The sequence below is a fragment of the Zalophus californianus genome, chromosome 1 (genome assembly GCF_009762305.2).
Source record: "Zalophus californianus isolate mZalCal1 chromosome 1, mZalCal1.pri.v2, whole genome shotgun sequence".
In the NCBI taxonomy this organism is placed as follows: domain Eukaryota; kingdom Metazoa; phylum Chordata; class Mammalia; order Carnivora; family Otariidae; genus Zalophus; species Zalophus californianus.
Window position 1 is genome coordinate 9,073,105 of NC_045595.1, and position 24,838 is coordinate 9,097,942.

The following is a 24,838-nucleotide window of genomic DNA, read 5'->3' on the forward strand; positions in this document are numbered from 1 at the left end:
TGCCCTATCCCGGCCTGGGGCGGGCGAGAGCGAGAGCGAGGGCGTCGGAGTGGGGGCTCCCCAATTGCAGAGTAGAAAGTGGTTAGGAAAACCTTGCCCACACCTCCCGGCAGAGGAATGAAAGAGGGCGAGCTCGGGCAGGGTCCAGGTCCTGCGCGGTGACACCGGGACTCGCGCGCGTTCTTTAAACGCCCAGACCCGGAGCTAAGCGCGCGGGCTAGGGCGGGGTTGGGTCGAGGTCTGGTCACATGACCTGGGCAGAGGGGCTCGAGGCCCCCACCGCACCGGTGGGCGGCCCCCACAACGCGTGGTCGACCTTCATTGGCCAGTTGTGTGGCCAATAGAAATCGGCCATCTGGGAACCCTGCGTTCCGAGGCACAGCCTAACATGCTCAGACCACAAGGGTCCAATGGAAAGTCAGGGACGTGGCCGCAGGCCAATGATAAGGTGCAGAGGGCGGGACAAGAGGCCGGGCCAGGTTGGTTTGAGAGGCGGTAGGGTATAAAAGCGCGCGGCCGGCGGCAGCGTCTGTCCCTACTGCAGAGCCGCCGCCGGAGGAGAGATTTAAAGGGCCCGCGCGTCGCCGCCCCCTCGGCCCGCCATGCTGCTACCCGTGCCGCTGCTGCTCGGCCTCTTCGGCCTGGCCGCTGCCGAACCCGCCATCTACTTCAAGGAGCAGTTTCTGGACGGAGGTAAGGCCTGGTCCCGTCTCGAGGCCGTCCCGACTACGAGGGCGGCCCCTCAGCCTAGATCCGCGCTGTTCCCCTGTAATTATTGCTTAGAGGACCAATACGGTGGCCTCCGGGGACGAGAGCCGCAGGCGAGCCTCCCTTCCATGTCCCTGGGGAGCGTCGAGGGTGCCGCGGACTCCTGTGGCGGGAGTTAGGATTCGCTGGAGGAGCCCTTAAGCCATCGAAGGTGTCAAACTAGAGGATGGGGTGGGGTCAGTCAAGGGGTATCTGTTTCCCAGTCCTCAGCAACTTGAGGCCATCGGCAGATACTCGGTGGTGAGAGATCAGTACGGCCGCACTGACCTGCCCCTTTGATCCCCTAGACGGGTGGACCGACCGCTGGATCGAATCCAAACACAAGTCAGATTTTGGTAAATTCGTCCTCAGTTCCGGCAAGTTCTACGGTGACCAGGAGAAGGATAAAGGTAAGGGCTTGAGGCGGGTGGGTGTTTGGATTCAGGAGGACTTCCTGGAGGAAGCCGTGCGCGCACACACAGCCTGGGTATCCCCACGAGCAGGGCAGGGGGGAGGAAGGGGCAGTCCTCTGTGTCTCCAGTGCTTAGGAGCCCCGGAGATTGGGGCTGAGGCATGACCTCACTGTGGTCTCCTGCTAGGGCTGCAGACAAGCCAGGATGCCCGCTTTTACGCTTTGTCGGCCAGATTTGAGCCCTTCAGCAACAAGGGCCAGACATTGGTGGTGCAGTTCACCGTGAAACACGAGCAGAACATCGACTGTGGGGGCGGCTACGTGAAGCTCTTTCCAGATGGTCTGGACCAGACCGACATGCACGGAGACTCTGAATACAACATCATGTTCGGTGAGGGGCCCCGCCCTGTTGCTGACCTTTGATTCATTAGAGGGAGACTGAAATCTCAGGGGTTCCTTAAAACCCCGCACAGGTAGTGTTGAGAACACAGAAAGTAGTTACGGAGTTAAGGCTTGTCTTTGGAAGGGAGGCTGAGAACGTTGCATTGTTATTGTTGGTCTGAAAGTGTTAGTTTACGGGATTTTCTGTAGTTATTTCCTGATATTACCAGTGAGGGCATTAAATCCTAGAGCCGGTTTTTGTTTGTTTTGGGTTGTTTCTTTTTTTTTCCTTTTCAAAAAAGGCTCACTTTAGCTTCTTAGAACCAGTCAGGGTCTGATTCCGGTCCTGTGACCCTTTACAGACCTGAATTTAAGAATCGAGTCTTCCTTTGCGAAGGGGAGTTTTGCAATGGCAGGCAGCTTCTTGCTCTAACTGAACCCGCTCTTCACCTAGGCCCCGATATCTGTGGCCCCGGCACCAAGAAGGTTCACGTCATCTTCAACTACAAGGGCAAGAACGTGCTGATCAACAAGGACATCCGTTGCAAGGTGTGACTGGGGGTGGTGACAAACGGCTGACGGGGGAGTCTCAGAGACCAGCCTGGGGGGCGGGGCCACTCATCTCCCACCCTCTTCAGGATGATGAATTCACACACCTGTATACCCTGATTGTCCGGCCGGATAACACCTATGAGGTGAAGATTGACAACAGCCAGGTGGAATCAGGCTCCTTGGAGGATGATTGGGACTTCCTCCCTCCCAAGAAGATAAAGGATCCTGATGCTTCGAAGCCTGAAGACTGGGATGAGCGGGCCAAGATTGATGACCCCACAGACTCTAAGCCTGAGGTTGGTGCTTGGGCAGAGGCTCCCCACATGGAGGGTGCAGGGGACAGCTGGGCTGCCTGACCTTTTTGTGTGCCCTCAGGACTGGGACAAGCCCGAGCACATCCCTGACCCTGATGCGAAAAAGCCAGAGGACTGGGATGAAGAGATGGACGGAGAGTGGGAACCACCTGTGATTCAGAACCCTGAGTACAAGGTGAGCCTGGGGCTCTGAGCAGGGTGGGGGTGCCCGGTGGGGAGCACACTGGCCTCCACTCAACCACTGGTTCCCTTCCCCTTCTGCAGGGCGAATGGAAGCCCCGGCAGATCGACAACCCAGATTACAAGGGCACTTGGATCCACCCAGAGATTGACAACCCTGAGTACTCCCCTGATGGCAACATCTATGCCTATGAAAACTTTGCTGTTCTGGGCTTAGATCTCTGGCAGGTGAGACACAGAGGGGATTCCTGGAGTACTTCAAATGTCCAGGCTCATCCAGGAGGAGAAAGGGGTAGTAGCATTCAACTCCAGGCAGATCTGAGCCCAAACTGGTACTTTTCCTGAAGAATTTCCTGGTCTGTGTTCGTGGAGTTGTCCCAGCACCCCCTTTGAGGTTTCGCTTATTGTGTGCCAGATACTTTTCTACTAAGTTCCTTCATGCAAACAAACGTGTTTAACTGCCCTTAACAGCTAGAAGTTGGTTAGATAACCTTGTTAGAAAGTTAGTTTCAGGGGTACTTGTTTGACTCAGTTGGCAGAGCATGCAAATTTTGATCTCACAGGCATGAGTTCAAGCCCCACATTGGGAGTAGAGCCTACTGGAAAAAAAAAAAAAATGTAACTACTAGAAAAAATTTTTAAAAACTCCATCTCAGAGGAGCCAAATTTTAGTTTTATTCGCTAATAACCATTTCCTGCCTAGAACGGTGCCTGGCATGTAGTGGGTCCTAGGAAAATATTTGAAGAGCCTGAGCGAGCCCCTCTTTTACAGATGAAGAAATCGCAGGGCATTTTGTAGTTGTCATGGGAACATGGGGGCGGGGCCGGGGCGGGGGCTTGTCCAAGGCCGGGGACATCCCGATGTCCGCTCTGACCGCCCCTCCATCCATCCTCCTGCCGCCGCCCCAGGTCAAGTCTGGCACCATCTTCGACAACTTCCTCATCACCAACGACGAGGCCTACGCAGAGGAGTTTGGAAACGAGACCTGGGGTGTCACGAAGGTGGGACCGGGGTCCGCTCCTGGGCTCGGTGGGTCTAGGCAGGTGCGGCGGGTGGGGGGGGCCAGGCCGCTGAGGTGCGGTGGTCTGTGCGCAGGCGGCTGAGAAGCAGATGAAGGACAAGCAGGACGAAGAGCAGAGGCTAAAGGAGGAGGAGGAGGACAAGAAGCGCAAGGACGAGGAGGAGGCGGACAAGGACGAGGACGAGGACGAGGAGGACGACAAGGAGGAGGAGGAGGAGGAGGACGCCGCCGGCGGCCAGGCCAAGGATGAGCTGTAGGGGCCGTGCCGCCGCCTCCGGGGCTGGACTGAGGCCTGAGCGCTCCCGCCGCAGAGCCGGCTGCGCCACATAATGTCTCTATGAGACTGGAGAACTTTTCATTTTTTTTTTTTTTTTGTTTCCCAGGCGGGTTCTGATCTGGGGTGGATTTTGGTTTTGTTTCCTCCCCTCCTTTTTTTTTTTCCCCCCTTCTAAACTGGTGTTTTGTCTTCAATTCTCCTTTCGTCCTTATTCCTGACCTCATCTTTCTTGATTGACATCCCTGCCTTCCTCTGTCCCTTTGTCTCCCCAGATCTCTTCGTTCCCCTCCAACCTGAGGGGGCGGGGGAGGGTGGAAGAGAAGCCCCAGGCCCAAGATTCCATCTGCTTTCCTTCTTGGATCCTGAAGGGGGGGCCGGAGAAGAGGGGGGCATCCCCAGCCCCCAGCACTGAGGAAGAACTAAGGCTCCTAGGGCCTGAGCTCTGACCCCCCCCCCACCACCTCCCTTTTTTCCCCCCCCTGCTTCCAGGATCTGGGCCCCTTCTGGGTGGGGCAGTGGGTTCCAGCTTGGCTCACACTGAGAATGTAAGGACTACAAACAAAATTTCTATTAAATTAAGTTTTGTGTCTTCCTCCTGTGTTTCCTTCTGGGGGAGGTGACTCGAGTAAGGCTCATTTTCCAGCGGCTAAAGTGTTGGTTGAATGTCCCATAAGGTTCCAGGGCCTGTTGTTTACCCCCACAACCTCAAACCAGTGAGAGAAGAGTGATTGTTCTAAGTGCCATTACAAATACTCTTCATATTAACTCATTGAGTCTTTGCACCAAACTGGTGAGTTTTGTTTCTAGTTCCCGTCCGGTTTGATGAGGAGGTCGAGCTCCTGAATTTAAGGAGTAGGGCAGGACTCTGAACCCACACTGTGGCACCGTTTCATGCCATCCATTCTACACTCAACCATATATGCCTCTTAACTGTTAATGAACAAGACTACATAGAACAGTTGGACCATTTTAAACGTTTTCTTTCTTTTTGAAGATTTTATTTGACAGAGACCGCGAGGGAGGGAACACAAGCAGGGGGAATGGGAGAGGGAGAAGCAGGCCTTCTGCCGAGCAGGGAGCCCGATGCGGGGCTTGATCCCAGGACTGCGGGATCATGACCCGAGCTGAAGGCAGACATTTAATGCCTGAGCTACCCAGGCGCCCCTAAACGTTTTTTAAATACTAGTCCGTATTAGAAGTTGTTCCTTCTATAATAATGTAGGTACAGAGATGGTAAATAGCACTGTTGGTGGTCTTTGAATTCTTAGAGGGAAAGAGATAGACCAACAAGGTCTAGGGCCCCTGAGGCTTAGCCCATCTCTTGGGGTCCGTGAGGCTGCCCCTGAAGTTCAGTAGGTGGTCTGGAGCTCATGTCCCTTGTTGCAGGAGGGAGGCAAGAAGGCCTCAACAGCCTGGCCTACTGTGGAAACGTAGGCTCTGCCTGCGCTGAAGGGAAACACAACAGGACCTGGTTACAGTTGGGCAATGAATGGGTGAGGTGTCAGGTAACTGGTTCTGGGCTTGCGTTGAGTGCTTGAATGGAAACTAAAGAGCAGGTTTGGAGGCAGGTAATGGTCAGTTCAGGATGGAAGGACCTCCACCCAGTAACTGGGAGATACTCTCAGCCTTGCCTCCATCCAGTCCCCCAAAGCACCATCTTCAGCTTTGGCCAACTAATCCTTCCATTCCTTGATTGGTGGATGGGCCTCCATGCTTCCCACCTGTGTCCTGTGGCCCAGCTCCACCCCTCTGGGTAGCCTCCAATTGAATTGGTGCATCCAGGGAAAGTTTATGGAGAGAATTCTGTATTCAATGTAGGGAGGCCTTGAAAGGTGACCGTTTCCTTAAATACTTGTGGGGTCAGACTGGGGATAGTGGGGTGAACAAAGAGGTTGGGGAAGGAGCAGCAGAGAGGTGGGACACCCAGGAGCTACTACACGTTCATTCCAAAAATCCAGTTCTCCCTCAGGAATGTATGAGGTCCCAAGTTGGCCCCCTGGCCCTCCTTCCACGGCCAAATAATGGTTTTTAGAATTTTCATCTTTTTAATTAATTGTTGGTGACCTTTTGAGTATCTCCAGTCCTAAGTAAGGGTTCCTACGAGGGTGGCCACACCAGAACAAAACTCATTTGGTAAACAAAAAAACCCCCCAAAATACAAATATCTACAAGTACATTAAAAATTTTGTTCAAGGTAATCAACAGAAACTCCTAAGGGCAAGAAAGGCGGCATGTCGGAGCCATTTTGTGGCCGTATGACGTCACCGCTAACGGGCGTGGCGTCACTCAGGAAGCCACGTGATCTGTACGCGTGTTGAATGAGAAGCTCCCTCCGGGAGCCGAGTTTAGTATGCGCATGCCTTGGCCAAAGGCCTCCCTCTTGCGCATGCCCACCAAGACTACGGGGGGCGCGCGCAGGTCACGTGCTCTGGTGGTCGGCGCGCGCACCGCCTGCCCCGGAAGCGGTCGCCTCGCGGCGCGGCTGGGCGCTAAGATGGCGGCGGCGTGAGTTGCATGTTGTGTGAGGATCCCGGGGCCGCCGCGTCGCTCCGGCCCCGCCATGGCCGTCACCATCACGCTCAAAACGCTGCAGCAGCAGACCTTCAAAATCCGCATGGAGCCTGACGAAACGGTGGGAGCTGGACCGGAGCCCGGGGGTGGGAACGACGGGTGCCAGGGGGGTGGGGTGGGGGAGTGGGGGCGGGGAGGACGGGATCCCGACAGGAGGGGCGGGGAGGACGGCGCAGGCAGGGCTCTGCCCACCCCTTCCAGCCTGCCTGACTTGCCCGAACCTCCGTTCGGTTCTCGGCTCAGACCCGGGCGACTCGTGCTGATGGCGCTTATGGGCCGGTCTCCGGACGAGGCCCCACCCCCGGGGCACCCATCAGGCCCCAGCTCCAATGTCAGCGCCCTCGCGGGTCGCGGGAGCCGCAGGTTCAGATTCCCGGCCGGGCCACGCTCTCCGGGACGGGGGCTCCGAGTTCCCAGCTTTGCAGGCGTCTCCTCGGGACGTTGGTGGCCGAATTTGGGAGTAGTGACCAGGAGATGCCGAGTGGTGACGGCAGTGACGATGATAATGATAATAAACGATCTCAGTTTCAGTGGTCTGTGTTTGTTGGGGGTTTGTTTTTTACCGGCTGCTGAGCGTTTGTTATCTTACTAAAGATGCAAAACAGACTTACCACTTGAGCGTTCTTGATTCTTGTATTCCATTTTATAGATGTGGAAATTTAGGAATTAAGGAACTTCGCTACAGTCACAGGAAGCAAGTAATGGCAGAACGGGGATTCATATTTGGTTTTGCCTCATGTGAGAGCCCATAGTTTAAACATTGCGCTGCATTTTTAGCTGAAAAGAGGCTTATGACCTAACACATATTGAACGTCTGTGTGTTTGGCACTCTTTGCACAACTACCTCATGAAGGAGACACTGAACTCTTATGTGTTGTAGAAAAGGAAGCACTCATATTTTTCGATCAGTCTAAATATTTGAATTTGGGCAAACTAATCTGTTTGTACCTCTTTTCTCAAATATAAAACGGGGCTATTGATACCTACTTTATGCAGTGGGGAGGCTTTAAAAGTGACATGTATACACTTAGGTTAGTATCGTCCGTATAGGATGCCTTTGGCAAAAACCAAGCACTGTCAGCAGTGTGGAATGAAGAATCTTATCTTCTTTTTATTCTATTTAATTTTTCATCATATTTTACGTTATCTGAAGTTATGTTTGTTTTCTCTTTTCTTCGCGTTAGTGTTATCTCCGCGGAAGCGGAGACTCGTGTGGAGTGTTGTTCCTTGTTAATGTTGTATGCTCAGTACCTAGAATAGCACCTGGTGTGAAGTGTTTGGTAAACACTCCGTTGATGGTGGGATGAGCAAACAAATTCGAATCTGGCATGGTTGATCGTGAAGCTTAGTTTCTCTGCCATTGAGGCTTGTAGGCCCCCCCCCCCAAAAAAGAATCTTGAGGTTTGCAATGAGTGTTCCTCTCTCTCCAGGTGAAGGTGCTAAAGGAAAAGATAGAAGCTGAGAAAGGTCGTGATGCCTTCCCCGTGGCTGGACAGAAACTCATTTATGCTGGCAAGATCCTGAGTGATGACGTGCCCATCAGGGACTATCGCATTGACGAGAAGAACTTTGTGGTCGTTATGGTGACCAAGGTGGGTGAAGTGTGCTGGTTGGGAGGGTGGGTGAATTGGCTGGGGAGCTGACAAAGAGCCAGTGTGCCCGGGAGAGATTAGCTATGAATAGGGCGGGGCTGAGATGGGATGGGGTGTTGGGGCTAGATAGGGGTATTGATGCCTGCTCCTTTTTCTGGGTGTCACAGGCCAAAACTAGCCCAGGCACCTCAGTACCCCCAGAGGCCTCACCCACTGCTGTCCCGGAGTCCTCCACATCCTTTCCTCCAGCCCCTGCCTCAGGCATGTCCCATCCCCCACCTACTGCCAGAGAGGACAAGAGCCCATCGGAGGAATCGGTCCCCACGACATCCCCGGAGTCTGTGTCAGGGTAAGGCCAGGGAGCAGAAGCCCCAGCTTGGGCCCTGTCCTCCCAGCACCTTCCAACACATACATGTTTCTGCATACTTGGGGGAGGGCAAGCCGCCAGAAGCCAGGGTCCGATTTCTCTCTCTTGAATTTGCAGCTCTGTTCCCTCTTCAGGTAGCAGCGGGCGAGAGGAAGACGCGGCATCCACGCTAGGTGGGTGGGTGGTCCCCAGGGCAGAAGCAGTTGGGTGCCCCGGCCGGCAGCTGGGCCTTGTGTGGGTGTGGGAGGGCCTGGGAGCTACCCTTCCCCCTCCTTGGTGACCAAGGCCTTGCTGCTCCCTCCACAGTGACTGGTTCTGAGTATGAGACGATGCTGACAGAGATCATGTCCATGGGCTATGAACGGGAGCGGGTCGTGGCCGCCCTGAGAGCCAGCTACAACAACCCCCACCGAGCCGTGGAGTATCTACTCACGGTGAGGTGGGGCTGCTCCCTCCTGGGGAGGCCTCAAGGGAGTACATGGGCTTATGTGCCCTGATGGGTGGTCAGAGAGGCAAAACCTGCCCTCAGAAGCCTTTCGGTTGTGGTTCCAGCCAGGAAAGCCTGCCTGCAGGAGCCTGGACATGAGTGGTGGGGTGGGTCTGTGGAGGGCAGGGCCGAGGCCTCACCCGTCTTCTGCCAGGGCTGAGCATGCAGAAGGGAGGCAGTGGGCAGTCTGTGCATTAGAACTAAATAGGACCCCTGACAGGGAATTCCTGGGAGCCCCGAGCCAGAACATGGTTCTGTCCAGGAGAGCCAGGTGTCGGAGCAGCCAGCCACAGAAGGAGGTGAGTGGATTGGGAGATGTGCATGTGGGGTGTCTGCTGTCAAAGCGTTGGGACCCCCCCCCCAAGCTTCTGGGAGTCCAACATGGTGTCTGAATACACACTTTTCTCCTGCTAGCAGGAGAGAACCCCCTGGAGTTCCTGCGGGACCAGCCCCAGTTCCAGAACATGCGGCAGGTGATTCAGCAGAACCCGGCACTGTTGCCTGCCCTGCTCCAGCAGCTGGGCCAAGAGAATCCTCAGCTTTTGCAGGTGTGGCCCTGGGGATGGAGGGAGCCAGGGCCCCAGAAAACTAGCCTGGCCCAGTGTGGTATATGGGAGTTCCTCTGTATTTGCAAAGCAGGACTAATGACATCCCTCTGCTGCTCCATGCAGTCTAATGATCTGCCTGGTTTCATGTCATATTCTCAAACACCTCGTGAGGTGTGGGTAGTGGTGTCATTGTCTCACAGAGGAAGATGCCAGAGGTCTGGAGCAGTCTTGGCAGCTGGTGTTGTGTGTGTCTGCCTCCAGCCTCTGGGTCCTTTACTGTACCTTCTGGGTGTTTTGGTTCTGGCTTGGTCTCACGTACAGTTAGTGCATCCTAAGTGTCCACGGGGTTGCATGGCACCACCCAGGACCAGTGTGTCCCAGTTGGCTCTGGGACCACGGCGCTCCGCAAGTCTCCATCCTGCCCTTGAAGGTTCCTGTGCAGAGGGGCAGTGGCTCCTGGGTGTGACAGGGTTTTCTGGATCCTCTGTAAAGGCCTGCCTCTCCTGGTTTAGGGCCTGGCGTCCACTGCTGCTCCACTTCTCAGTCTCTTGTGCTGCCTCTTGCTTACCTTCTCTGGTGTTACAGGGCTCAGGTTGCACACCTTCACTCTTCTCTGTTTAGTGTTCCCTCTATATCACCTTGAATGATGATGTTCCCCCCAGATTGATGTAACTAGCCTGAATCTCCAAATGCCACGCTTATCCATGGCTGACTTGACACAAGCATGAAAGTGCTTTGTAGATGTCTTAAGACTTCAGAGCAGATACTCCTCAGCCCTTGCCATCCCTGCAAAAACCAGCCTGGGGTTGCTTGAGCCTCAGGCCCTGTGCACCTGCTGGGGTCGTCCATCACCTGTCTTGCCAGAACATCTCACTCAGCCCAGCCCTGCACTCAACCCCTGCGGCTGCTACCTCAACTTCCACCCAGTTCCCTGGCAGCCACCCCCCGGGCCTTGGCCTTTGCACAGCCCCCACGGTCCATTCTCCACGAGGAGCCAGGTTCCTGAGAAAGCACTTTTTGAGGTGAAGTTAAAGTTAGACGTACGTAAAAGTCGTGTTGTAGAGAGTTGTAGAACCCCAGATGTGCAACACCCAGATGAATTAGTCTTTTTAGAATGTGCACCGGATCACGTCTTCCGCTATTTAACTGTCAGCTGCGGCATCCTTTCATACTAGAAGGCAATTGAAGAAAGCAGGTCTGGTCTTTGCCTTCCTCTTTGTTTTGTCCCCTTTCTGTTGCTTGTTTACTTTGTTCCTTGCCACATGGATCTTCTGTTTTCTGGGATTTGTCAGGTGCATTTCTATCTCCAGGCCTTTGCACTTACTGTTCTATCTGGAGGGAACTTCCCTTCTCATCCTGCAGATCACAGGCCCCTCTTCCCTGGCCTGCAGCATTTTTTCTAGTCCACTGTTTGCCCTATTGTATGTGAGTCCCACTATTTCTATTGTAAATAATTACCCATTTATTTATAGCCTGTCGCCCTACCCTGGAACATCAGCTCCGCCAGGACAGGGCCTGTATCCACTATTGTGTTGCTGTTTGGCCAGAATAGGCACCCTCTAAGTATGTGCTGAGGGAATGAAAAGGCAGGGCTGCGATAGGGACCTGGTGGGGGTGGGGGTGGGTGGGCATCAAGGGCTGTGGGTCACAGTCCCTTCCTGTTTCCCACAGCAAATTAGTCGGCACCAGGAGCAGTTCATCCAGATGCTCAATGAGCCCCCCGGGGAGCTGGCAGACATCTCTGATGTGGAGGGTGAGGTGGGCGCCATTGGTGAGGAGGCTCCGCAGATGAACTACATCCAGGTGACGCCGCAGGAGAAGGAAGCGATAGAGAGGGTAAGAGGCCTGGCTGGGGGCGAGCTCCCTGACGGGTGGCCCCAGGCCGTGCTGACACCCACCCAATCTTCCTGCAGTTGAAAGCCCTGGGCTTCCCAGAGAGCTTGGTGATCCAGGCCTACTTCGCTTGTGAAAAAAACGAGAACTTGGCTGCCAACTTTCTTCTGAGTCAGAACTTTGATGACGAGTGATGCAGGGAGGCCGGGCTGCCCCCCAACCTCCCCACCCCCCAACTCCACAGAAGTTTTATAAAAGAAAAAAATATATATATATTCATGTTTATTTAAGAAGTGGAAAAAAAATCAAAAACCTTAAAAAAAACCACCCTGATTTCCCACCCTCCTCAAGTGGCCCCCATTCCCATCTTGGCCTGAGAAGACCTAGGCCAGACAGCTGTCCCCCATCCCCCGCCCCAGCCCTGCCTGCTCTAAGAAACTGGCAGGACTGGAGGCGACAGATGGGCCCCTCTTGGCCTCTGTCCCAGCTCCCTGCAGCCAGATGGAGAGGCGGCTGCTTGCTTCCCCCTCCCCCCCGAAGAGCCCCTGAGACCTCCCCCCGCCTTCTTCCAGGGTGAGGGGAAGCTGGAGCCCCAAACTTTGATCCTCCATTTGAGTGCCCCAACGTTTCCATCTGGGGGTAAGCACTCAGAGGCTCAAGGATCCTCCCCGCCCCAGTCTGGCCTGCATCCCTTCGCCGGAGAGGAGGCGGCCTGGTTTGTCCTGCCTGGGGAGGGGATGACACCAGAGCTGCTCTGGAGGTCAAGGCCACCCCTCCCCCCCCTCCCGCCAACCCCAGGACAGAACCGTGTCCCTGATAAAGGTTTTGAAGTGAATAAAGTTTTAAAAGCCAATCCTGTGGTGGTGTGTGCCTACTGGGGCTTCCTGCTCCAGCTCGTCTGGGTCTGGGGGCTGGTTGGGCACAGGTGACGTGGCCGTGCTGAGAAGGGGCAGAGTGGTCTGTCTGCCTCAGCAGATTGGGGCTCGCAGTGTCTCCACACCCCCCTTGAGGCTATCTCATTCCCAGGCAGTGGGCCCCAGCCCCAACTTAGCCTTGGAAGGGCTGCTTCTCCCTGCCCCCCACCATTACCACCACAAGTCTGTTTTGGCTACACTTCCCCCCCTAGTAATCGGCTAATTACCGGAGATTAATGTTGGTAAACAGAAGCCTTCTTCTCCTCTGCCATCTGCTCCTCCATTATTTCCCCATTGCGTCCCCCTTCCTCCCCCTGAAGCCCCAGTGAGTCGGCGTGGCCTAGAGTCCCTGAGTGAGCAGAGCCAGGAAGGGTGGGGGATTCCCTGGCCCCAGGTGTTGGGGGCCCAGGAAGGGGCGTGATGAGAGCGGACACACAACTGTGCAGGGCCGGGGCTGTGGGGCAGCAGATTTTATTGGGACAGGCTAGCTCAGGACCTGGGTGCCACAGAGGCTGCCGAGTCTGGGGCCGCAGCAGCAGCCAGTGCAGCGGCTCGGGCCTCCTTCTTCTGTCTTTGTTTCTCCTCCTTGAGGCGTTTGCGCTGCTGCTTCTCCAGGTCCTGCAGCAGCTCCTGGAAGCGGGCACTCCTCGGGTCCACATGGTAGCCCAGGCGTTCCTGGGCCTCAGCCTGAAGCCGGGCCCGCCGCTCCTTGTCTGCCTGTTCCTGTTCCCTGCGCTCCTGCTGCTGCCGCCGCCAGTTCTCAATCATCTGTGGCATATTGGCCATTCTCTCTGCAATGAGCTGCTCCCTGCAGGGGAGGGTAGAGTGATGAAGACAGCAACACCCAGCCAGAAAAGGAGCACCCTTTTCAGGTGGCAGCCCACCGCCTAGTCTGCCCACATTACAACTCCCCCAACTCCCCCAGTGGAGATGAAAAACTGGGAAGACTTAGGGTGGTCATTAAAACTGTCAGGAAAAGTCCCAGACAAGTGAAGTAACAGGCAAGAGAGATGAATTAACTTGTGTGTGACCTTGAGCACAAGAGAGCTAACCCCCTTAGGAGGAGACCCCAAGTCAACTCAGCATTTCACTGAGCCATCCAAGAGGCACACCATATGGCCATTTCCCACAGCACACTCTTTCATCCTGCAGACATCACTGAGCACCTACTGTATGCCAGGACCAGTTGTAAAGGCAAGAAATGGATTGGACCTTTCCCTCCAATCCTGTGAGTTTGTAGGTGCCAGTCACAGCCCCATTTTAAGGATTAGAAACGTCAAGCTGAAAGATCTACCCCATGGCAGGGTTATCCAGCTACGATGGGACAGAGACTGGGGTTCACATTCTAGCTCCAGTTTACTGCCTGGGTGACTGGACAAGTGACTCCACAAACTCCCAGGCTTCGGTTTTTCATCTCTTTAAAATGAGGGTGATCCCCTCTTCCTCCTAGAGTTATTGTGAGGACAAGAACAATGAAAAGCAGGAACACGTTTGGCCTGCTCCCCCACCCTGCCTGCCCTCCAGGAAGTGGCACCATCCTGATGTTCCTGGTCTTGCATTCTTCCAAGTCTAATTCTTCAGACCTGTCTCCGAGTCCGACCTCTGCCCTTGACTCCAGGCCCCATCACCTCCCACTCTTCCCCAGCCGCACTGACCTCCTGGTAGTTCCTTAAACCATACTCCTTCCTCAGGGTCTTTGCACCAGCGGTTCCTTCTACCAGGAACACTCCCTAAGAGCTCCCCATGGCTACGTCTGGTCATTCAGGTCTCTAAGGATCAAGTCCTTAGGTTCCACCCACAGCCCACCACGTAGTCGGCTCACATTAGGTTCGAAGTCTCACAAACCAAAGTTTCTCTGGCACACACATTTTTCACCCAATTTTATCTTCCTAACGGTCCACTGCCGCCATCGGAAATTATCTTGTTCTCTGCTACGTGCTCAGCACCTGGGACAAGGCCTCGCGCACTGGAGGTCCTCAGCCCACAGCCCCGCACACACCTGGCCTGACGCTTCTGCTCCTCTGCCAGCTGCTGCACCCGCAGCGACTCCTGCATGGCCGCCAGGCTCGGGCACCATTCGCGCTCCTCGGCCTCCAGTTCGCGCAGCTGCTCCCGCGACGGCCATAGCGAACCGGCGGCCACCCCGGAGGCGGCGCCGTGCCGCGCGAACTGCTTGGCCGCGTAGCGCGGCCCCAGCTGCCAGCGCGGGGTCAGCGGGTCGTCCGGGTCCGGCCACCAGGGCCCTGGCGAGCGGCGTGGGGGCGGCGGCGCCCGGTAGTCACGGGAGCCCCGGCCCCGGAGAGCCGGCAGTTCGAGCAGGCTGCGCGCCCGCCGCGCGGGCGCCGCCATCTTGCCTGTGCGGGGTCCTCGCGGGCCGGCGGGGCTGGCCACAGCACTGCCTGCGCGCGAGGTCCGATGGCAGCCTGGGCGGGGCGAGGGGGCGTCCCTGCTGCCGCAGTTCCGGGCAGGGGAGAGAAGGGGGTAATAAATGTTTTATACGTCTTCAAGTATAATTTAAAATTTTATTTTAGCAGGTACTTATTAAAATCTCATTAAATTTTAATTTTATACATTTAAAGTAGCATTTGATTTTTTATTTCCAAAATTTAAATGTCTAAATTTTAAACAACTAAGTATTTATTTAAAAATTTAAATATTGCTTCAGTTTGAAGTTTAATCTACATATTACTTTATATTTTATTTTATTTTTACATATTACTTTATATTTGAAATATTTAGAATCTTTTTAAGATCTTCGTTAAAATATTTAAATTTCATTTTAAATACTTGAATATTGTTCATAACATTAAATATTTTTTATGCTTTATTTTATGCTTTTTAATTAGATTTTTAATATCTCAAGATTTTTATTTTAAAGAATTATATAAAAACCTTACCTAGACAATTTTAAATATTTAAATTTCTACTTAAGATATTTAAAGTTGTATGATTATTTAAGATATTTATGTAGGAATTTTATTTTAAATTTTATTGTAAACATTTTGTTACTTTATGCCTTTTCATTTAATTTTTCATATTTAAAAATGTTTAAAATATTCGATCAAGGTGTAGCAATTAAACAGTATTTTTTAAAAACAGGGTTTCAACCTTAAAAAGGAAGGAAATTCTGTCTCATGCTACAACATGGATGAACCTGGAAGACATTATGCTGAGTGAAATAAGCGAGTCACAAAAGAACATATATCATGTGATTCCACTTATATGGGGTCTTTGGAGTAGCCAAATTCATAGAGACAGAAAGTAGAATGGTGGTTGGCAGGGACAGAGGAGACAAAGAATGGGAGTTAGCTTTTAATGGGGACAGAGTTCTTGTTTGAGAAGATGAAAAAGTTCTGGAGACGCATGGTGATAATGGTTGCACAACAGTGTGAATGTGCTTAATAGCACTGAACGGTACACTTGAAAATGATTAAAATGGTATGATTTATGTTATATATATTTTATCACACACACACACACACACACACGAATTGCGGTTTGCTGGGTGAACTAGGAAGCCTGGAGAATAATGTTCATAATTTAGAACTGCAGCATATATATCATTTATGTCAATCCCAAGCTGGAAACAGCCGGCACCCGAGTCCATTCACAGGAGAATGGAGACCTAAATTTTGATGTTTCAACCAACAGAATACTACACAGGAATGCAAGAGCAGAAATTACAGCTGCGCGTAATCTCAGCGGGTGATTCTCAGGGACCTCATTTGCAACAAAGGAGGCAGGGCCCAAGAGATTCCTTTTCATAAGGGAACGTTTTTCACTGCATAAAGTTTACACAAATTGTCCTTTTTATGTAAAGTGGAAAAATCCTGGTGTCATTATGGATGCACACCTTTAGCGGTAAAGGATAGATTATTCTGGAAATCAAGATGGGACACCTCTGGTGGGAATGAGGGGGCGTCTGGGTAGTGGTCATGTTGAGGGGGGGAGAGTCACTTGGTAACAGGTCATTGAGCTGGACATTCCTGTTCTGTTTGCTTTTCTCCAAGTGCACTGTATTTAATGTTATTTCTATTTTAAAGATTTTATTTAATTGTCAGAGAGAGTGAGGGAGCACAAGCAGGGGGAGGGGCAGAGGGAGAAGCAGGCTCTGCACTGACCAGGGAGCCGGATGTGGGACTTGATCCCAGGACTCTGGGATCATGACCTGAGCTGAAGGCAGATGCTTAACTAACTGAGCCACCCAGGCATTCCTAATGTTATTTCTTTTTTCTTTCTTTCTTTCTTTTTTTTTTAAAGATTCCATCAGAGAGAGACACAGCCAGAGAGGGAACACAAGCAGGGGAAGTGGGAGAGGGAGAAGCAGGCTTTCTGCTGAGCAGAGAGCCCGATGCGGAGCTCGATCCCAGGACCCCGAGATCATGACCTGAGCCGAAGGCAGACACCCAACCCCTGAGCCACCCAGGCGCCCCCCCTAATGTTATTTCTTGATCTGGGCTATAGTGGCGCCTGAGTTATAGTTATTCTGTAAGCTGTGTATGTGTAGGCTGCATACTTTACGGTAAGATTTATTATACTTTGTAAGTGAAAAAAAATAAAAATACAAGCAACAAAAAAGGATTATAGTGAGCAGTCGTACTCCCACCTGCCTCCCATACCCCCGCCCCTGCCTGAGCTCCTCCCCTGACTTGTGTTAGTTTCTTTTGTATCCTAGAGCATTGCTTTAGACATTGTCATTTACAGTGTTAACGGATTATTTCGCAAGGACAGATGAGTACAGTCACATACGTTATCACCCAGAGTTAACAGATATTAACACTTTGATTAGATTGCTTCAGATCTTTTTTTATTTTTTATTTTATTTTTTTAAGATTTTATTTACTTATTCATGAGAGACAGAGAGAGAGAAAGAGAGAGGGAGACAGAGGGAGAAGCAGCTCCCCAGGGGGCAGGGAGCCCGATGCGGGACTCGATCCCAGGACTCTGGGATCATGACCTGAGCCGAAGGCAGACGCTTAACCGACTGAGCCACCCAGGAGCCCCAACACTGGTTTTATTTTATTTTTATTTTTTAAAAGATTTTATTTATTTATTTGACAGAGAGAGACACAGTGAGAGAGGGAACACAAGCAGGGGGAGTGGGAGAGGGAGGAGCAGGGAGCCCGATGCGGGGCTGGATCCAGGACCCTGGGATCATGACCTGAGCCGAAGGCAGACGCTTAACCATCTGAGCCACCCAGGCGCCCCAGATCTTTTTTTCTTAAATGGAAGTATGGTTGATATACAATATCATATTATTTCAGGTGTTCATTGTAGTGATTTGACGATTACATACATTACAAAATGCTCACCATGATAAGTGTAGTCACCATCTGTCACCTTACAATGTTATTACAATATTATTGACTATGTTCCCTATTCTGTACTTGTCATCCCTGTGACTTTATTTTATAACTGGAAGTTTGTACCTCTTAACCCCCTTCACCTATTTTGCCCATCCCTCCACACCCCTCCACCCCCCCCTTCACTCCCCTTCCATCCCCTCTACTGCCCTCCCCTCAGGTACCCACCTTCAGATCCTTTTTTAAAAAACTCTTTTTAGGGCGCCTGGGTGGCTCAGTTGGTTAAGCAACTGCCTTCGGCTCAGGTCATGATCCCGGAGTCCCGGGATCGAGTTCCGCGTCGGGCTCCCTGCTCAGCAGGGAGTCTGCTTCTCCCTCTGACCCTCTTCCCTCTCGTGCTCGCTATCTCTCATTCTCTCTCTCTCAAATAAATAAATAAAATCTTTAAAAAAAAAAAAAAACTCTTTCTAATAAAACTTGCCCCCCTACTATGAAAGCCTCCAATGACAGGCCTCCACCGACAAATGCCACCCCTTTCCCTCCCCACCCTTCTCAGGAGTAACAAGTATTTTGAAATTAGCTTATTCTTCCAGGACCAGACCAAACTTTATGCATTCGCTACTTATCTGGAGTCTTGAAAACAATATGCGATATATATTTTTATTTTTTTTTAAAGATTTTATTTATTGGAGAGCAAGAGAGAGAGAGCGAGCATGAGCAGGGGGAGGGGCAGAGGGAGAAGCAGGCTCTGCACTGAGCAGGGAGCCCGATGAGGGGCTCGATTCCAGGACGCTGGGCTCATGACCCGAGTTGAAGACAGACGCTCAACTGACTGAGCCACCACCCAGGCGCCCGCAATATGTATTTTTAAACAGTTTACATTAGTGGTATTCTGAATGTATTAGTTTGCAACTTTTCTCCCTCAACTTCACGCTTTCCAGGTGCCTAGAGATTTATTGTACATGCTGTGTAGCTGTTTTTCACACTGTGGGTCCGGGGGCCCATTATTATTTTTTTTTAAGATTTTATTTATTTATTTGACAGAGAGAGACACAGCTAGAGAGGGAACACAAGCGGGGGGGGGGGGAGGGAGAAGCAGGCTTCCCGCGGAGCAGGGAGCCGGATGCGGGGCTCCGTCCCAGGACCCTGGGATCATGACCCGAGCCTAAGGCCAACATTTAATGGCTGAGCCATCCAGGCGCCCCCGGGGGCCCATTATTGACTCAGGAAATCAATGAGGTGGGTTACAACTAGCATTTATTTATTTCCAGGTTTACAATTAAGGGGAGAATGGCTCATAGAAAACCTTTTATTTCAAAAATTATTTGTTTAAAAAATTGTGACAAAACACACATAAAATTTACCACCATCATCATTTTAAAGTGTGCTATTCAGTGGCAGTAAACATCCACACTGTTGTGCAATCATTACCACCAACCAGCTCTAGAACTTTGTCATCTTGCAAAACAGAAACTGTCCCTGTTAAACACTAACTCTTCATTCCTCCCTCCCTCAGCCCCTGGCACCCACCATTCCATTTCTGTCTCTATGAATTTGACGACTCTAGGGACTTCATATCAGGAGAATCATACAGCATTTACCCTTTTGTGACTGGCTTATTTCACTTAGCATAATGTCCTCAATAATGTCCGCATTATTAGCATGTGTTAGAATTTCCTTCCTTTTTAAGACTAAATGACATTCTCTCATATGTATTTACCAAATTTTGTTAATTCATTCATCCACTGATGGACACCTGGGCTCCTTCCACCTTTTGGCTGTTGTGAGTAATGCTCCCATGAACCCGGGCGTACAGAGGTTATTTTTTATTTTTTATTTTTTTATTTTTTTTTTAAAGATTTTATTTATTTATTTGAGAGAGAGAATGAGAGAGAGAGAGCATGAGAGGGGGGCGGGTCAGAGGGAGAAGCAGACTCCCCGCTGAGCGGGGAGCCCGATGTGGGACTCGATCCCGGGACTCCAGGATCATGACCTGAGCTGAAGGCAGTTGCTTAACCAACTGAGCCACCCAGGCGCCCCAGAGGTTATTTTTTAATAGAAAAAATAGAATAGAATAAAAATGTCAGATTGTATCATGTGTAGTAAGGGTTAAGTATCCTTTGGTAAAACTCTTATTTCTGTCACATATACATGTTTGTATATACTAGTGTTCCAGTTGCAAATGATGCTAACAAACCTTGCCCCAAACAACCATTTTGATTATGCTCATAAGAGTGTGTAGGTCAAGAATTTGGTTATCAACAATAGCCAAACTATGGAAAGAGCCTAAATGTCCCATCTAATGATGACTGGATAAAGAAGATGTGGTATGGGGCGCCTGGGTGGCTCAGTTGATTAAGCATCTGCCTTCGGCTTAGATCATGATCCCAGGGTCCTGGGATGGAGCCCCACATGGGGCTCCCTGCTCAGTGGGGAGCCTGCTTCTCCCTCTGCTCCCCGCTCGTGTGCTCTCTCTCTTGCTATCTCTGTCTCTCTCTCAAATAAATAAATAAATAAAAATCTTAAAAAAAAGATGTGGTGTGTATATATACAATAGAATATTACTCAGCCATCAAAAATAACGAAATCTTGCCATTTGCAGTGACGTGGATGGAGCTAGAGGGTATTATGCTAAGCAAAATAAGTCAGTCAGAGAAGGACAAATACCATATGATTTCACTCATACGTGGAATTGAAGAAACAAAACAGATGAACATATGGGAGGGGAGGAAAAGAGAGCGGGAAACAAACCATAAGAAACTCATAACTATATTGAGACGCCTGGGTGGCTCAGTCGGTTAAGCGACTGCCTTCGGCTCAGGTCATGATCCCGGAGTCCCGGGATCGAGTCCCACATCAGGCTCCCTGCTCAGCGGGGAGTCTGCTTCTCCCTCTGACCCTCTTCCCTCTCGTGCTCTCTATCTCTCAAATAAATAAATAAAATCTTAAAAAAAAAACTCATAACTATAGAGAACAAATTGAGGGTTGATGGAGGGAGGTGAGGGGGATGGGCTAGATGGATGGTGGGGATTAAGGAGGGCACTTGTGATGAGCACTGGGTGTGTATGTAAGTGATGAACCACTGAGTTCTACTCCTGAGCCAGTATTGCACAGTATGTTAATTAACTAGAATTTACATACAACTTTGCAAAAAAAAAAAAAAAAAAGGAATTTGGGCAGAGCACAGTGGGGATGGCTTGTCTCTGCTCCTTGCTTTCTGCAGCCTCAGCTGGGAAGAATTTGAAGTTGAATGAATTGATGCCTGGCTACCAGAATCATTAGAAGGCATCTCCCTTCATTCAGGTCTCGTCATTGATGCTGGCTGAAGTCTCAGCTGGGCTATCAGCTGAATATCCTCTACAAAGTGGTTTCTCCATGTGAGCCAATTTGAGCTTCCTCACAACATGGTAGCTGGGTCCCTAGTGCCCAAAGCTGAAGTGCATGGCATTTTTATGACTGAATCTCAGAAGTCACATGACATCATTTCTGCTCTATGCTTTTGGTGGATCCAGTCATAAAGGTTGTCTAGGTTCAAGGGAAGGGGTCAAAGATTGTCAGGCAATCAAAGGATTTTCTTTCTTTAAAAAAAAAAACCACACATTTTTTAAATATTTTATTTGCTTATTTGACAGAGAGAGTGAGAGAGCACAAGCAGAGTGAGCGGCAGAGGGAGAGGGAGAAGCAGGCTCCCCGTTGAGCAGGGAGCCCGATGCTGGGTGCCATCCCAGGACCCTGAGATCATAACCCAAGCCGAAGTCAGACGCTTAACCAACTGAGCCACCCAGGAGCCCCCAGTCAAAGGATTTTCAAGGTCACATACAAAGAATTGTATGTGGGATGGGGCATACTGTTGAGGTCTCTTTGGAAAGTACATTCTGCCACCTCTGGTTCACAGTATAAAGTGTATTTCTCACGGCACTTAGTTGTAAAAAATAAAAGTAAAAAAAAAGTCTCAAAAAAAATCTCTGCTCAATATTGTTCATGTTATGAATAAACTATTCCAACAGGTTGTTTTGATGGGCGTTTGGTTCCAATCTTTCTTGATTGCAAAAATAATGCTGCAGTGAGCCTCCCTATCTGTGTCCCCCTGTGCCCACTGGGAGGTTTCCCTGGGGTGCCCAGTAAGTCTTTCCCCAGGGTTTGCTGAGGGACACATGACCAGTGTGGTTGAGGTCTAAGTGAATGAGGGGATTGAGGAAGGAGGTGCATTGCACAGTGATAAACAGGGGTCAGCCATGCAGGCATTATAGGCCATGGTGAGGAGTTCGGTTTTATTCCAAGGGCAAAGGGGAGCCATGAGAGGTCTCTGAGCAGAGCAGAGATGGATATGATTTATGGTTCTCCTCTGGCTGCTGAGAAGGAAAGACATTGAGTGGGGCAATATGCAGAAGCAAGAAGACCCATTAGGAGGTAGAAGGGGCCATGTGGTCCCTGACCTGCACTGGCCTCAGGGCCTTTGCATTATCTTTGCTGTTATTATGTCTAGAACTGTCTTCCAGAATCTTTATATGGTGGGCTCTTTCTTGTCATTCATGTTTAACTCTGCAGTCACCTCTTCTAGTTTTTGAATCTTTGAAGAGATAGGTAATGAAGTAGAGCTGGCCCTTGACCTCAAACAGCTCACAGTCTTGTGGGTGAGACACACAAATAATTATAACGGAGGTGAAAGAAGTAAGTTCCCGCAATGGGGCTGATGGGCAACAGTTTCCTACCAGACCAGGCAATTTGGGATCCATTCTGAGAAACACCAGTTTACAAGCTAAGAGTAGACACTTTGATGTCGAAGTAGCCACAGCTGAGTTCCAGCCACTGGCCAGGGCTCTGCACACAGCAGGACCCAAATGGCACTGGGGTGGGGGAGGGTGGGAGTGGGAATGGGAGGCATAGAGTGGAGAGGGTTCTGAGGGCAGGTCTCAAATTGAAATTTTATTAAAATTAAAATTAAAATTTACATAACATAAACTTAATCATTTTAAAGATTTGTTTTTATGTATTTATTTGAGAGAGAGAGAGAGAGAGAGACAGAGCACAGGGAGGGGCAGGGGGAGAGAGAGAGAGAAAGTTTAGCAGAGGCCTTGCTGAGCTTGGAGCCGACACGGGGCTCCACCCCATGACCCCTAAAATTAATCATTTTATTTATTTTTTTAAGATTTTATTTATTTATTTGACAGAGAGAGAGACAACGAGAGAGGGAACACAAGCAGGGGGAGTGGGAGAGGGAGAAGCAGGCTTCCCGCGGAGCAGGGAGCCCGATGCGGGGCTCGATCCCAGGACCCTGGGATCACGACCCGAGCGGAAGGCAGACGCTTAACGACTGAGTCACCCAGGCGCCCCAAATTAATCATTTTAAAGTGACCAATCCAGGGTTGCCTGGGTGGCTCAATCGGTTGAGTGTGGGACTCTCGGTTTCAGCTGAGGTCCTGATCTCAGGGGTCATGAGATTGAACCCCGTGTCAGCTCCATGCTCAGAGTGGAGTCTGCTTAAGAATCTCTCCCTGCTCCAAAAAAAAAAAAAAAAAAAAAAAAAGAATCTCTCCCCCTGGGGGGCGCCTGGGTGGTTCAGTCATTAAGCGTCTGCCTTCGGCTCAGGTCATGATCCTGGGGTCCTGGGATCAAGCCCCGCATCGGGCTCCCTGCTCAGCGGGAAGCCTGCTTCTCCCTCTCCCACTCCCCCTGCTTGTGTTCCCTCTCTCGCTGTTGCTCTCTCTGTCAAATAAATAAATAAAACCTTAGAAAAAAAAGAATCTCTCTCCCTCTTCCTCTACCCCTCCCACTCATGCTCTCTCTCTCTCTGTCTCATGAATGAATGAATGAATGAATGAATACATAAATAAATAAAGTAACAGTCCAGTGGTGCCTGGGTGGCACAGTTGGTTAAGCGTCTGATTCTTGGTTTCATGATCTTGCGGTCACGAGATCGAGCCCCGTTTTGGGCTCTTAAGTTCAGCGGAGAGTTTGTTTGGGATTCTCCCTCCCTCTCCCTCCCCCTGCCACATGCACTCTTTCTCTCTCTCTCTCTCTCTCTCTCTCTCAGATAAATAAATAAATAAAAACTATTAAAAAATAAAGTGAACAATCCAGTGGAATTTAACACATTCACAGTGTTGTGCAACTAGCACCACTGTTTAGTTCTGGAGTATTTCCATCACCCCAAAAGGAAATTCCATCCCCATTAACAGTCACTCCCCCTTACCCCCTCCCCTCAGTTCCTGGCAACCAGTAGCCTACTTTCTGTCTCTATAGATTTGCCTAATTCTGGACATTTCATATAAACAGAGTCATTTGTGACCATTTGCGTCTGGATTCTTTTACTTAGCATGTTTTTGATGTTCACCCATAGTGTAACATGTATCAATCCTTGTTGGACTGACTTGTGTCCCCCCCACAATTCACATGTTAAAGTGCTAACTCTCAGGTACCTCAGAATGTGACCATGTCTCGAAATAGGGTCACTAAAAAAGTAACTAAAATGAGGTCAGTACGGTGGGCCCCAATCCATTATGCCAGTATCCTTTTTTTTTTTTTTAAAGATTTTATTTATTTATTTGACAGAGAGAGAGAACAAGCGAGCACAAGCAGGGGGAGTGGCAGGCAGAGGGAGAAGCAGGCTCCCCGCTGAGCAAGGAGCCCCACGTGGAGCCTGATCCCAGGACCCCAGGATCATGACCTGAGCCGAAAGCAGAAGCTTAACTGACTGAGCCACTTTTTTATAAGGATAACCTATGCCGGTGTCCTTATAAAAAAGAAAATCTGAACACAGAGTTACATGGGAGGAGGACCATGTGAAGACACACGGAGAAGATGTTCTTCCACAAGCCAGAGAGGCCTCAGGAAAAAAAAACAAACAACTAACTAGGGTGACCCCTTGATCTCAGATTCCTAGGCTCCAGAACTGTGAGAAAATAAATTTCTGTTTATTAAGCCCCCTAGTCTGTGGTCCTCTGTTATGGCAGCCCAAGCAAATTAATATGTACTTCATTCCTTTTTCCAGCTGAATGATATTCCATTGTAGGGATTTTTTTTTTTTTTTTGGTAGTAACAAGATAGAAAATAACATAAATGTCCAAGAATAGAGAGCTGGTTAAGGAAACTACTAAATAGCCACAGGATGGAATACTATGCAGATGTTAAAAACAGATAAAGGTGCTCTTGGAGAGCCTGGGTGGCTCAGTCGGTTAAGCATCTGCCTTCGGCCCAGGTCATAATCTCAGGGTCCTGGGATTGAGCCCCACGTCAGGCTCCCTGATCACTGGGGAGCCTGCTTGTCCCTCTCCCTCTGCCCTTCCCCCTCTGCTTGTGCTCTCTAAAAGAAAGAAGAAAGAAAGAAAGAGAATAAAG

At 50.5% G+C, this 24,838-nt stretch overlaps 3 protein-coding genes across 4 annotated transcripts; 2 read left to right on the plus strand and 1 right to left on the minus strand.

Moving 5' to 3' along the window:
- Positions 1-525: 525 nt before the first annotated feature.
- On the plus strand, positions 526-4,477 carry CALR (calreticulin). The gene is made up of 9 exons (XM_027587600.2): positions 526-693; positions 1,056-1,157; positions 1,347-1,550; positions 1,995-2,089; positions 2,179-2,388; positions 2,468-2,581; positions 2,671-2,814; positions 3,496-3,588; positions 3,683-4,477. Exons 1-9 carry the CDS (start codon positions 603-605, stop codon positions 3,863-3,865), a joined length of 1,236 nt encoding a protein of 411 aa, XP_027443401.1. The 5' UTR covers positions 526-602; the 3' UTR covers positions 3,866-4,477.
- A 1,859-nt stretch (positions 4,478-6,336) lies between these two features.
- RAD23A (RAD23 homolog A, nucleotide excision repair protein) lies at positions 6,337-12,136 on the plus strand. 2 transcript variants are annotated; one of them, XM_027586560.2, is made up of 9 exons: positions 6,337-6,517; positions 7,887-8,048; positions 8,216-8,397; positions 8,533-8,588; positions 8,722-8,849; positions 9,123-9,201; positions 9,317-9,450; positions 11,122-11,286; positions 11,364-12,136. In XM_027586560.2, exons 1-9 carry the CDS (start codon positions 6,446-6,448, stop codon positions 11,475-11,477), a joined length of 1,092 nt encoding a protein of 363 aa, XP_027442361.1. In that variant the 5' UTR covers positions 6,337-6,445; the 3' UTR covers positions 11,478-12,136. The 2 variants fall into 2 exon arrangements, with proteins under 2 accessions (XP_027442361.1, XP_027442362.1); XM_027586561.2 differs by having other exon boundaries at positions 6,338-6,517; positions 9,320-9,450.
- A 516-nt stretch (positions 12,137-12,652) lies between these two features.
- On the minus strand, positions 12,653-14,568 carry GADD45GIP1 (GADD45G interacting protein 1). The gene is made up of 2 exons (XM_027586562.1): positions 14,197-14,568; positions 12,653-13,005 (listed from the first exon to the last, which is right to left on the minus strand). The coding sequence occupies exons 1-2, from the start codon at positions 14,544-14,546 to the stop codon at positions 12,687-12,689; spliced, it is 669 nt and encodes a 222-aa protein (XP_027442363.1). The 5' UTR covers positions 14,547-14,568; the 3' UTR covers positions 12,653-12,686.
- Between the last annotated feature and the right edge of the window lie 10,270 nt (positions 14,569-24,838).